This window comes from Lonchura striata, chromosome 9 (genome assembly GCF_050655825.1).
Source record: "Lonchura striata isolate lonStrDom1 chromosome 9, ASM5065582v1, whole genome shotgun sequence".
Lineage (NCBI taxonomy): Eukaryota > Metazoa > Chordata > Aves > Passeriformes > Estrildidae > Lonchura > Lonchura striata.
The window spans coordinates 1,858,829-1,872,534 of NC_140711.1; the positions used below are offsets into that span (position 1 = coordinate 1,858,829).

General features: G+C 40.6%; 1 protein-coding gene across 4 annotated transcripts in view; it reads right to left on the bottom strand.

The window, feature by feature from the left end:
- Positions 1 to 13,421, bottom strand: part of CLSTN2 (calsyntenin 2) — a 350,034-nt gene extending 336,613 nt beyond the window's left edge. For 2 of the 4 annotated variants that reach the window (XM_085587484.1, XM_085587483.1), the window contains exon 1: positions 13,218 to 13,412. Coding sequence is in view for 2 of the 4 variants with exons in the window: in XM_085587480.1 (XP_085443606.1) it covers positions 13,222 to 13,306 (85 nt within the window). In the remaining 2 variants the exon portion in view is untranslated. Of the gene's footprint in view, positions 1 to 13,217 lie in introns of all 4 variants that reach the window. The other 2 variants (XM_085587480.1, XM_031505652.3) reach the window with 2 other exon arrangements.
- Between the last annotated feature and the right edge of the window lie 285 nt (positions 13,422 to 13,706).

Genomic DNA, 13,706 nt, shown 5'->3' on the forward strand with positions numbered 1-13,706 from the left:
ACTGCCTTGGACACTAATCCTGATCTGCAGAATATGCACTGTTATCATTTCCCAACTGAGCTCTACTTTCAAATTCATTTGCAAGCCACCCTGCTGACTTCAATGAAGGAAAAAAAAAAGGAAAATATATTAGCTAACATAATTAAAGGATTAGAATCTGATGCATATTAATCCCAAAAAGCCATCTGATTACAGAACAAACACAAATAATGTATAACAAAAAGACAGACATCAAACTTAAGTCAAAAGCGTGTCTTTTTACCAAATCATTAAGAAATGCATAAAACATATTTGTGTTTGCTGTGGTTCAACTGTTTGCAGTCTTGCCTGCAAAAATTACAAATTAATATTTAAGAAGTTAACAAATATATCATTCTCATTCACAGGAACAGTGGCATAAAGCTAATTAATCAATTGCTCTACAAAATGGAAATGGAACAGTTGGACTCCAGATACAATCATTTCTTCAGAATATGCAGGGTACATACACAAATGATACAAGGCATGCAGCAAGGATACACAATATTTTTAATGCAGTTTTTACAATTTCCTTAAGTGCTCACATCATATTACAGTTCTCTTCAGGAAGTCAACTTAAAATGGTAAACTTTTTCATTAATCAGTGTTTCAAATTGCTTTTAAACAGAGCTAACAGCATGACAAATCCTTCTTTAGGGTAGACTTTTTACAAATTACTTGACAAATAAATCTAAATTCTAACCAGCAATATATACACCTGAAGTAAGCCTAACCTTGGACTAACTCATTTCCTTCAGCTGCTGGCACAACATTTTGTATGAGATGTTTGAGTACAGCACAAGGAATGATAAAAAACACACACTTATGAACTTTATGAATGTTATCAGCTGCATTCCGATGTGTTGGTGATGAGACTTTTAAAAAGCCATCTTCTCCTCAGAAGCACCATGCTGAGAAACAGCCCTGTCCACCCAACACTGTGCATCTTATGCTCAGTGTTGAGCAAATCAACTGCCTTCTTAGTCTTTTAATAGCATTTTTTCTACTTGCAAAAGCTATTTTAACACATTTCACTTTGTTTTAATATCCTTATCAAGTGTTCCATGATATTTAATATTTCTCATAGGACACAATCAAATATCCACTGACATGAGTTAGGAATGGCAACAGTGGTGTCCTGTGCAAAATACTCTGCTGGGTTTCTCCAAAATGCAGATTCAAGAATTATGTCCCTGACTGAAAGGACTTGCAGTTGAACAAATAACCTGCCCAGGTGGCCAGCACCTTGGGAAAAAGAGAAGGACAAAAGGTCAGGGTGGGCTAAAGAGCAATTTCTAGAAACAGGGAACATTTGAACCACAAGCACAAAGCAAGACTTTCTGGTACACTATCACAGACTCACTCAATAGTCAGACTTCAGAAACAGGGACAATATCATGATTTCTGTCACCTTCTCCTGTTATAGAACACAAGTTAAACTAAATGATAGCTAAAACTGATGTAGTAAAGATACTTGTCAGCACATCGACAGTCAACAGTAACCACATCACTTGGTCAGGCAGCAATTTGCTCAAGACAAGATTTTTAAAGATATTTATAATACTTACATATGTAAAGATTTTTCTTCTAATAAGTCAACATTTTGGTTCTTTTATAGTGCTCTAAAATTGTTAAACTAAAATCTTACTCTCTAATCTTAAGAGGCTGTGAAATATGCAAACAATCTGTCTTTAAACTTACCTAAGTTACATAGAAGGCATCAAGAAGCTCCAAGAGACTTCACCCTACTTACCCATAACTTTGCACCTGAACAATTCAGAACAGGCTGGAAAAGTCTCTTGACTGTGATGAAGACAGGTTCTTTTTAAAAACTGAAGACAAAAACCAACTTTACAATTTGACAAGAAAGGGAAACATTAACAGGAGAAAGATAAATAAAGTAAATTATAATTTTTAATTAGCTTTCCAAGCTATTCAGTGAATGTTGGTGCTCATGAATAGCAATCAATATTGCATTCCAGTAATTTGTTATGTAAATGAAGAACTTCAGCAGATTATCTCATCCAAAAGTTAATTTCCTTAAAAAAAAAAAATTGCCCTCATTATAAAGGCAAAGGAAAGAAGAACACAGAGAACTTCACTGGAATTCAAGCTAGTTCTACAATTCCAGAACAACTCCCTCAATTTGAAGAAGGTTTTGAAACTGAGACACTTTTGAAATACCAAGCTCAAACTCTCAAAAGACAGTTGTTCAAGAATTATAGCAGGAAAAGTGAACCATTAGCATATATGGAAGGAGTTTCTAGTCTTAGTATAGTGAGAACAAAGTCTATATGTCCACTCTGAATGAAAAAAGAAAGCAAAAGAAAACCCAAACCACTGGTACCAGTCACACTGAAGCCTTGTCTGAATACAGAGGAGGAATGGTCAAGCCTCATGTAATTCCTGCTATGAAACTACTATAAATGAGAATTTATTCAGCCAGATTAAAAATAAGGAAAAAAATAATTTTATTAGCGGTCAAATTCTATCTAGCCAGCCACAAGGAAAGAACAGAGCCGAGCCCAGGGTTGGCCCTGGGTGTACAACAAGGAGTCAGCCTCAGCAGAGGTTTTCTCCTATGCCCACACACCTCCATCCTGGCACAAGCGGTTTTTATAGGGAAAATTCCGCCCGAGGCCAAGATTTGAGCAGTCAGTCTTTTCTTCCACTCAGAGTCCATAGGTTAATGAGATTTTCTTTTTTGGTGATGAGGAAAAATAATTCAGTGTCCGGAGTAGGTGAATTCCTGATGAGATTTTACGGGAACGCTGCATTCCCATGGATCTGTCTGAGGATTTCCATGAGATCCATCTCAGGCCATTCAATGATCAGCACCCGATGGTCAACACCTGGAGTCCTGATGGCCAGCACCTGGAGTCCATCAATGGCCCATCTCCTGCCGAGCCACATCCTTTCACTTGTAAATCAGTTTCCAATATACACCCAGTCTCGCCTGCAAAGGTGGGGGGGAACTAATACAACGGGCATAATCTAACAAGTATCCAAAATTACGTATTTCATACAAGGAATGGCGTGAATTATATTTACTACACATAACAAAACCTAGGATGAAGAGACACAAATTTTCCCTTGTAATGTTATTTTCAGTGATATTTGAAAATAACATATCTGCAGCTGCATGGTCAACGTAGCATATACATCAATTCGTATGTAATATCAAGTTAACCCAGTCAGCAGCTGTTGAAAACTTATCTTAAAATCAAAAGCACTCTTGATTTTTCTCCTACAGATCAAGTCTGTAGTGTTAACAGAACATGTTAATTTCAGCAGCAGTCAGGTGTTTGACTGGTCACACAGAAGTCTCATTTATCACAACCAGATAGTCCAAATCACCAGAAAATCTCCATAATTTCTGCCAGTACAAAGGAGCACAATCCCACATGGTTTGTTGCGTTTTCCAGCATACTACCTACTATGTTTCTATTTCAGGTCACAACGTGGAGCATTATTTCATATAAAGGCTATCAAACACGCTCAACACAATTTCTGAACACTCTGAACTCTTGTGTGCAAACTTGCAGATTACCAAGGGTCTGCACACAGGGAATGACCCAGCTTCTCCATAGTTAGGAGAATGAGCCATTGATTTCCATTTGAGCTGCAGTGCCACTGAAATAAAAGAATGCTTCCGAATAATACTTCAGTAAAACCAGCACACACTTTTCTTCTGTTTTTTTGTCAAGTAAGTACGGCATGGAAATTCCTCTGCAGCCAAAGTGTCTCCAGCTAAATCAGTGCAGTGAAGAGTGCAGCAGCTTTTCAGGGTCACACTCCCACTCAACCCATTTGGATCTGTAAGCTGGCAATGACATCTCCATTCCCTTTCTGCAATGGGATCATGGGCACTTCCTACCAAACACATCTTGGAGAAAAAACACCAGTGTGAGTACAGGATGCTGCAGCTCTTGAGCAAGTTGAGCAGCCCATATTTTTTGAGGACCACAGGGGAACTCATGATCCGCCCAAGGCAGGTGCAATTGTTGGTCTGAGCCAGGTATTTTGGAAATGCTATAAAGAACCTTCCCTTTGAAGGGCAGTAGTCACTCTCAGTTCTGCTGAATGCACTCCAAAGTTTAGCCAAAGCGAGTTCTCCACCTGACAGGTCATACAAAGCTGCTGGCAATCAGTCCCACTCAATAATGGGAACAACAAATGGAAAAGCACTTATTACTACAGAAATTAAATATCAGTTCTTCTACATTTAGATCAACTCCCTGCAACAACAACCACTAAGTTAGGAGCAAAACTAAGACATTAATTTTTACATTCCTAAGAATGTGAAAGCATACAGGTTCTAGTTCATTTTCTTTCTGCTTTCCAGACCTCTCAGATCACAGGGAGCTGAATTTTGATAGATTCACTACATACACTGAAATGCATCACAAAAATACTGCCAAATTTATAGAGTACTTACTAAATTTTACATTTAGATCTGAGACTTGAACCAGCTGAAGTATTACAAGCCAAGCAGGGAAAAAACCAAAAAAAACCACCACTGTTTTTCTGTAACCAGAGCCCTTCCGTTCAGTCCCCCAGCCTCTGGCGCCTTAGAAGTACTTAATCTCTTATGAGGCAGAGAAGAAACCAAGAGTAGCATGTGATGTCCTACATGTTCGTGTCCCTTCCCTCCCTAGTGAGGAGAGATTGACACAGCTGTTAGTGCTGCCCAGAACAATGCAGAATAATCCTTAAGTAGTATCCCACTGGTGCTGTTTTTCCAGGAGTTGCCACTGTGCATTTCCTTGCTTTCCTCGCTCCCCATCATCAAATTTCTCCTCCTGTGCTTGCAACAATAGCTGAGAAAGAGATCTGCACATTATCCCCAGGAAAAGCCTGCGATCAACTCCCTACCCACAGATTACACCAGACTTCTCCAGCTCCTGGGTGATTCAACTCCCCTGTGTATTTGGCCTTCAATTTCCTCCTTTGTTCAACACACGCATTATAATCATTGCAGCAGAAAAGTGAAAAGGTCAGCGGGTCATAAATTATATCAGAGTAATTGCTTATGTGGAATATAAGAGAATTCTCTGACATGCAGTCAGCCTGAAAGAACTGGGTTAGACAAGATCTGCAAAAAGATACCCAGGAAACATTTTGCAAAGATAAACTCAAAAATCATTTACAATTATGCTAGAGTCAGCACTTTGTAAAAAGTATTTTAGTATAGAAAATGGTGAACTTAAACACAGACTAAAATTAATTTTCCTGTTATGTCCCAGTTTACCCTTCAGTCCACCAATCTGTCAATATTGGCAAGTCTTGGAAAAATATACTGGGTTTTATTAGCTTCCAAAGAAACAGAAGCTGGTCTATAATTAAGTTTCTATAACAGACCTTATCCCCTTGCCCTAACTTATTTTTAGAATTTGTGGTCTCAATGAGAACTGCTTCCTGAAACACAGTCAATGCGACACACCCAAAAGTTTACAGAATTTCAACATTTTCCAATCAATCTGCATTCTTTGGAGAAGGTTTATGGCTCAGAGCTTGTGTCCCTTTGTTGGGTTCGAAGTGCTGAAAGTACTGAAGCCTTAAAACCTCTGCCAACTGCTTTGCTTATCAAAACTATTTTTCCTCATCTGTTGATCATGCTGTAAATAAATGCTCTCTATGGTGAAAAATAAGTACACAGCCTCATTCTGTACAGAAAGCATTTATATTGTTCATCTTCAAGTATTTGCAAAGAAGGTTAAGCCAAATCATGCACGGATTTAGATCTTCCAATTCAAATGAAGAGTCTAAGAAATCATTACAGCATTTTAGGATTTATCCCCTAGCAAATTCCACTCTACACAAAAAGAATATATACTCTTTGAGACTGGAAAACAAGACAAGTTTCTATTTTGCAGAATGGAGGGGGGGAAAACAGTAAATATTCCCCTGAACTTAGAAGGGAACTACCTCTTCCAAAATATCTCAAATTGAAGTACTTTCTAACTAAAGGCATTATACTCAAATCTACACAGATTTAAGTTATTAAAAATAAAACATATTGGACAAAAATATCTTAACATTTTTTATTATTAGAAAGTCAAACATCCAACAAACGGACTGACAGTTTTTGGTCACCAAAAATACTTCCACCAAAAATACTTCCACCAGATATTTTTGCTGATCTTCACAAGCAGCTCCAGCTCTTCTTGATTTGTGAATCCCTACAAATTGGAACACCAAATCCCTACTTTGGAATGGTCCCACAGATCCCATGACATCAAAGACCACTATTAAAGGAAGAGTGCAGAGCAAGCAAAAAAAAAAAAATTATTTTGGTTTCCCAAAATAAACCTCAAAATGTTTCTCTTCAAATTATTTCATCTCAATAACTCTGCCTTATCTTTTGCCTTTCACTTCAGAAGAACACAGAAATAATTGCACTTTGATCATTTTATACACACACAGTCTTTATGCTTTTTTTGAGGAAGACAGAAACCATCTACAACTGGCTTCAGTAGCCAATGTTTTTCCCTTTATGACACCGAATCAAGAGTGTGAGTCTAGCTTTGCCAGGTTTAAAAACCACTATCAAAAGGCTGACTTTTACAGGCAGCTAAGTATAAATCAGACATTTAAGATCTTTCTAGCTTTCCTTTTTCAACATAAATTTATAATTCTATTAACTAAGGAAGAAAAAATGAACTTTTAAGATCTAAGCTTGACAATAATGGCAAATACCATCTGTTCAGCTGTAGCTCAGGAATTTTTAAAGTAGCTCTCATAAGGAAAAGGGAGAATCACCCTTCAAATATGATTGCTGTACAGTTTCTTCAGAAATGCCTCAAATATACCTGCCAATGCATTCTGTCACAGACTGACCTGTGCTGGTAACCTTTGTGAAACTAACTCCAAACCAAATTTCAGAAACCAACAGTATCATTCACACATAAAATCATGAGACGGAGTTCACAAATGGTTTTAACTTAGTTCTACCAACCCATATTTTACAAGATCCTCTCACAACCAAGAAATTCAACCCAATTACTGCAAATGTGCAACCTGGCATAGGCAAGGGGTGTAATAATTTCCAGCCAGAGTCACACTTTGATTACATTTCCAAGAGCCAGGTGCAAGACAAAAACAACTCACCAAGTTATAAGGGAAACCCTCATTATTTCCTTTGTTTGCCAGTTTTTGTGATTTACCTGCACGACCTTTGCACTTCTCCCTCACATTCAAGGTAGGGTTTATTATTTTTTTTGGGGGGAAAAAAGACTAAATTTTCTTAGTTGCTTGATTTCAGAAGCTTGGAGTTTAAGGAGGAAAAAACCCAAGTGTCTGAAAAGTCATGAAGGCCGTGCAAGCTGATAATGATCAGACACATGCAATACATATATAAACACATACACAGTGTTGATAGTCATATGCATATTCAGTGAGAAGAGAATCTACACAAGAAAGAACGAGGAAATCAGTCCCAAAATGAGCAGAGTCTATTTTTATCACCTACTTTACTTACTACAATCTTCTAGCAAGTGAATGACAGATGAATGCTGATCAAAAAGCAGAATCTTAATATTTGTATTTGATTGCAATTTTCATCAAATGAAATAAAAGGTCTCCCACTTCATTTTAACTGTTCTAAGACACTCAACGTAGAGTAGTAGTAAATTAAATGTCATTCTTAATCATTGCTACTAGAAAAAGAGCCAAGTACTAGCCATATTTGAGATATGCAACTTCAAGTGAGTGGTCTGATTTATAACAGCAACAAGAAACAGCTCCACAAAATGAGCGCAAGCAAAATTTTGTGAGAGTGCACACTGCTTGACTTTACTGCATCCCCAGTATTTACCCAGTAAGAGACAGGAATTGTGGGGTTGGAATACAGACAAGGAGCAAACAGCCTGCTTCAACACAGCTGTTCTGACAAGCAGCACAGGGAAGAATAACCACACTTAAACCTGCAGGAAACCCATCCTGGCCAACACTTCACTTGCTAGTTTGAAGTTGAATAAAAAGTACTTTGAAAATAACAAAAACAAACAAACAAAACAAAAACCCAAACCAAACCAACAAAAGCCACCAAGAATTACTCTATTGGCTCAATGAAAGCAGTTATACTATAGGAAGCTGTAAAAGGAAAGAGATTAAATCAAACATTCCTCCTGTTTGGATAAAGGCAACTATTAGCAGAACAATATTAAAGCCTTTAAATAATTGTTTACATTTATAGGAAAACACACAAAGGCTGAAACTCGGACTTTACCAAGATACACTGCAAATCTTACATTGATTTAACGAGGGTCAAGATTACACGTACAAAAACCAAACATCTAGATAACAACATTAACTGCTGGAAAACTGCAAATCCATGCAGAGCTATCTTTAAAATCAATACAGAGAGAAGCAACATTAAAATGAAGTGTAATTCAGCACAGTACATACACTTCTATTCCAAAGCATGTTTTTAGGTAAATTGCAACAATCATCTTTCCTAGCCCAATACTCTTCAATAATCTATTGGCTAACTCACATTCCATCTGTATTTTGAGGATACTCAGACCTGTAAGGGCCCCAAAAAAAAACAGAACCCCTTTTCCAATCCCTTTAATTTCTGCCAAGCTTGAACATCTTTGTGCACACAACCTGTACCACAAAACCAGCAGCATCAGGGATACTACACCACCAAGCACCACAAGAGATTTACACAAACCCAAATAATTTCTTAAAAGATAGATTTTAAGAATCATCCATCTTTCACATCAAGCAAGATTTTGGGGCAGGGAGGGTAAAACCCACTTAGATTCAATGTATCTTAAACACTGGTTTTTAATTGTTCTTAATATCACTTATTGAGAACGACAAGTACCAAATTAACTGATGCAGTGAGAGACACACATCTAGAGCTCTCAGGCTAATTTTATCAAGAAGCCACTTGAACTATGATGCCATATAATAATGCAAAATGTTTTATCAACTTATTCTTGGTAACTTATTCTCTTGCTCTTATATCATAGGGATATAAGCAATCAACATATCCATTTTTATGGAAATGCACACAGCAAAGAATTGGAAGGCATTTAGAGTGAGGTGTCTTAAAGTGCACTTTAGAAATTGACACTTCCACATTTTAAATAGTTAGATTCCACTCATTAACCTTCTGGATAGAGTAAATTTGCAGCTCATAAAAGGAAACAAAACACTGAAGCATTAGAGGCATCCTGAATTTTGTGTTGAAAGCCCCCAGTGAGCGTGCACAACTCTCATCTACTGGGTACAGCTGCTGGGTGTTTAAAAACCAATTAAAGAAAATTGAGGTCCCTTTTTGTAAGAGTCTGCCACAGTACAAGCTGGCTTGCACTGAGCAATTAATTCACTAAAAAATAAGAAACCCAGCCGGTCCCATAAACCAGCCCCTGGGTTGACTGGCAGGAACCTCAACCAATTATGTTCCATCCTTAGCTGCAGACATCTCACTGGTCCAGGAGCTGGGCAGTGTTAAAGATCAGACCCATGAGCTATCCAGTCAAACCCCCTTTATAAAGGGGGGTTGAATCAATAAATGCTCTCTGTTACCACACAGACATCGGGTGTGTGGTCATCTCTATCTCCAACCCACCCCTCTTCCCATTATACCTTTTAAGTGTGCAATTTGTGCAGGAGAAGGTGTGTTCAGATACAGATACAACCCTCCAAGTTCACTTCAAAGGGAAAAATAGGATCCAACACTGACTGCTTTCAAGCCACTTAATGGGAGGTGACAAAAGATGCACCTTGGAGCACGTTCTTTAAGTGGCACACACACTGCTTCCAATTAAAATATGCTTTGGAATCTCTTAAGTTTCCAGTCTTGGTTGCTTTCCAAGTAATGCAATTAAATTGGTAACAATATAATTCTGACTGGCAAACACTTTCTAACTTCATAATGGCAATTTAAATATAGTTGTCAGTTTTCTATGCTGAAATACCTGAATACTGAAGCTGCTATCAAATACTGACTTCTGTCATTTGAGACCTCTAAATAATTTCATTTTCTTGACACCCAGACTTCATAATAAGATGAATCTTTCATCCTGTGACACACAAGAGTCAGTCTTCATTAACTGCTTTTCAACCAAAACACTCTAAATAAAAAAGGATTCCTAACTCCATTTATTGATGAAAAGAAACAGAAAGATGAAATAACGTATATGTCTTTATTGGGGTTTATTGGTGAGCTACAGGAAGCACCAGCAAAAGAAAGCACAGTTGCTTCACCTCCCATCTTCAGACGTAAGCACGTTCCCAACATTGCTTCTCGTGTATATTGGATGAGGTTGGAAAGGCAGCTTTTTTTTTTTTTTTTTAATGTCTTCCATGAACTGATAATGAGAAGTATTTAATTATTATTTACTATAAAAAAAGAATACAAGGAAACACTGAGTAATGCAGAAAATTTCAGACCCTAGGATCTGTCCAGTGTGTTCTCAAAGCTTTTCCCTCTCTTTCCTCCCCCCAGGTAAGGTTTCTCTCATGCACCATCTCCCTGGGTCAGCTCTTCCTCTGCTGCCGAGTCAGATCTGATGCACACACATCACAGACCTGCCAAGTGGGACTCAATGTTCCACTGATTTGGAAATGCCTGCAATGGCTAAGACTTCAAGTTTTGCCCATGTAATTAATTTAATTGGAAACAAATATTCTTAGTTATTCCGACCATTGAGAGGCTTTTGACCATACTTAAAAATTAAGACTAAAATGTTGTCTATGGTAATGATCAAGTTCAAATACAGTAACATTTAAGAGGCTGATTAATTGGGTCTTACAAGAAATTATGATATGACAGCCCTTTTAAAACTTTATTGAGTAGTTTAGTAATACATACTATAATAAGGTAATAAATTACTTAAGAGAAAAGCATTATGCAGAGATTTGGGGAAATAAAAAGTGCTGTGACCACACGGACCGATGAATTTTGAATATGATGGGGAAAAAACCCAAACCTTATGCTTCAGCATATTCTATTTTCCATAGCTGAAGACCACAAGAGACAGTTCATCAATTTCCAAGACATTAAGGCAATTCCAATAAACCAGAAAGTGTGCCTCTCTGTCTTACTGAGCAAAGCTCTCTGAAACTTCTTAAAAGAAAACATTTTTCTGTCCAAAATGGTGATTTTTACTGGACCCTATGATACACATCTCTGTGTCAACAACCTGCTGCAAAGCTAACAAATTGCATATGCATATTTAATACACCCATTAAGTTCTGTTACTAACAACCTCCTAAACATTCTGATGTTGCCTCGTATTTCTTTTTCCTTGGAAAACTTCAGAGAGTTTGTTTTGGGGGGTGGCAGGGCAGGTTCCCCCTTCTACTAATAGTAAATAATTTTTGCAGCCTGGAGATATTTAGTGAAAAAAATTGTTATTTTCTACCAAGTGAAAAGTTTGAACCAGAACTGCTCCTGTAATCCTTCTCCCCTTCCTCACAAACATGTGGGGAAAAGGAGTGGGTGTGGAGGGGGATCGGTACTGTTTTTAAAATGAGAAGCAGCAGAGGACAGTGAAGTAGATGACCTAAGATAAGAACTGAAATCATTATCTTTGGTTGCCTTTGATCCTATATATAACAGGATGCTCAGGGCACATGGGGAGCTTTGTACACAGAGCATCCTACCTTCATCTGCCACTAAAATGCACCTTCAGGCCACTAGTCCAGGTTAGGGTTACAGCACCAAGCTTTGCAATTGTGTGCACGGGATAACCAAAAAGTGCCTTTTAACTTAAAACTTTCTTCCCGGAGAAAAACAGAGCAAGGAGAAAGCACGAGGTTCTTGCTGAAATGAACCCTTTTTTATTTTTCCTCTACCGACCAGGTGGAGGAAAAAAAAGCATATCAGATATTAACTGCATACAGCGCCAAGACATCTTACCTCCTTTATTAAAACTGCCTTATAGTCTTTGAAAATACCCAATTTTAAGAAACAAGGCATATAAAGTAATAAGCAAAAATTTTAAGCATTTTAACATTAATATAAATAACATTATAATGCCTATTTTTAACCACCAACTACTGGGAGCTTGTGGCTCCTGTTATCCAAAAATGTTCTCTGCAGCCCTCCAGTGGTCAAAGGCACAGCAGAGCCCAGCGAGAACGACCCCGTTTTGTCTGATGAACTGCCGGCAGGTTAAGACATCTCCCACGAAATAAATCCTCCCAGGCTTGTCTAAAGAAAAGGTCCTTTTAAAGGAGGCAATTACTTTGAATTATATTAGAAAGCAAAGAGGAGGAAAGTAACTCCCCTCCATCAAAATGTTACGTGTTGTATGCTAACCTGCCCAGAAAACACGGCATTCCCACCAGGACACCAAGGCCCGTTGGGTCAGTCAGAGAAAGAGCAATTAATTTCCTACAGTCACTTTCTGCTATTCATACACGTAAATGTAAACAAAGTCAAGTAACATTTGCTAGAAAGAATCAATTTCCTCACAAAGTTACGGCTCAATTAGCTGGTTGGGGTCTTGTTAAGAAAACAAACACTGAAGTTTTCTCGCACAGATACTCACAGATAAAATAAACACTAAAAAAAAAAAAAAAAAAAAAAAAAGCAACTGAAACATTTGGAAATAACAGAAAAAAGACCGAGACAGAGTTCTCAAAACTAAGTTTCTAAAACCTGGGGCTTAAAAGCCAGTCCTAAACTGCATGGAAACAATGTAAGGGAAAAGAAAACAAATAGTGTCAAGAAATCCCCGACACCTGTGCGGCCAGAGCTCTCGGAAGGGCACGGCTGGCTGGGAGATGGGAGCAGGCGGGAGCGCTGCGGAGCAGCCGGAGCCCCGGCGCACCTGCGGCACCGCGGTCGGTCCCAGCCCGGCCCGGGCACCGGCAGCGCTGCTCCTCCGCTCCCGGCCCGGGCGGCTCCAGCGCTGCTCCTCCGCTCCCTCCGCCCGGCCCCGGCGTGCGGGGGCGCAGCCTCGGCCCGTGCCCGGCTCTCGCCGGAGCGGCCCCGCAGCATCACCGCGGCGGCGGCGGCACCTCCGGCCCGGCTGCTCCCGCACGACCCCGGGACAGCCGCGGCCGGCGAGCCGCGGGCACCGCTGCCGAGCCGCCGAGGCTCCCGCCCGAACTTTGCGCCCTCCGTGCGGGGAGCGGCGGCTCTGGCCGGCAGCCCCGCTCAGCCCCGCGCGGGGCGAGGACCGCCGCGCTCCCCGCCGTCCGCGGGCAGCCGCGCCCAGCCCGCGCCCCGGTACCTGCCTTTGGCGGCGAGCAGGCTGCCCAGCCCCAGCGGGAGCAGCAGCAGCGCCGCCGGGCCCCAGCAGCAGCAGCGGCGCCTCCGCATCCCCGGCCCTGGTGCCGGCTGCTGGCCCGGCTCCGTGCGCTGCGCTGCGGGCGAGCCGGCAGGCGGAGGCTGCAGCCGCCGCGCCGTCCCTCGCCCTCGCTGCCAGCGCCGGGGCGGCTCCGGCCCCGCCCGGGACCGCGGCGACGTCACGGCGAGGGCAGGCCCGGATATTCATGAGCCGGGGCAGCGAGGCCCGCACCTGCCGCGTAGGTGTCACCGCAGCCCCGCGGGCAGCGCGGGCCCGGGCCGGGCACAAGCGGTGGGCAGTGAGGGAGACGGGGCGGAGAGGAAGAAAACGAGGCTTTGGTGAGGGATGCGAAAGGCGCCGGGAAAGGGAGACACAAAGGTGGCGGCTGGAAGAAAGGAACGGAGAAGGAAAGATAAAGTAACTGTTCAGTAA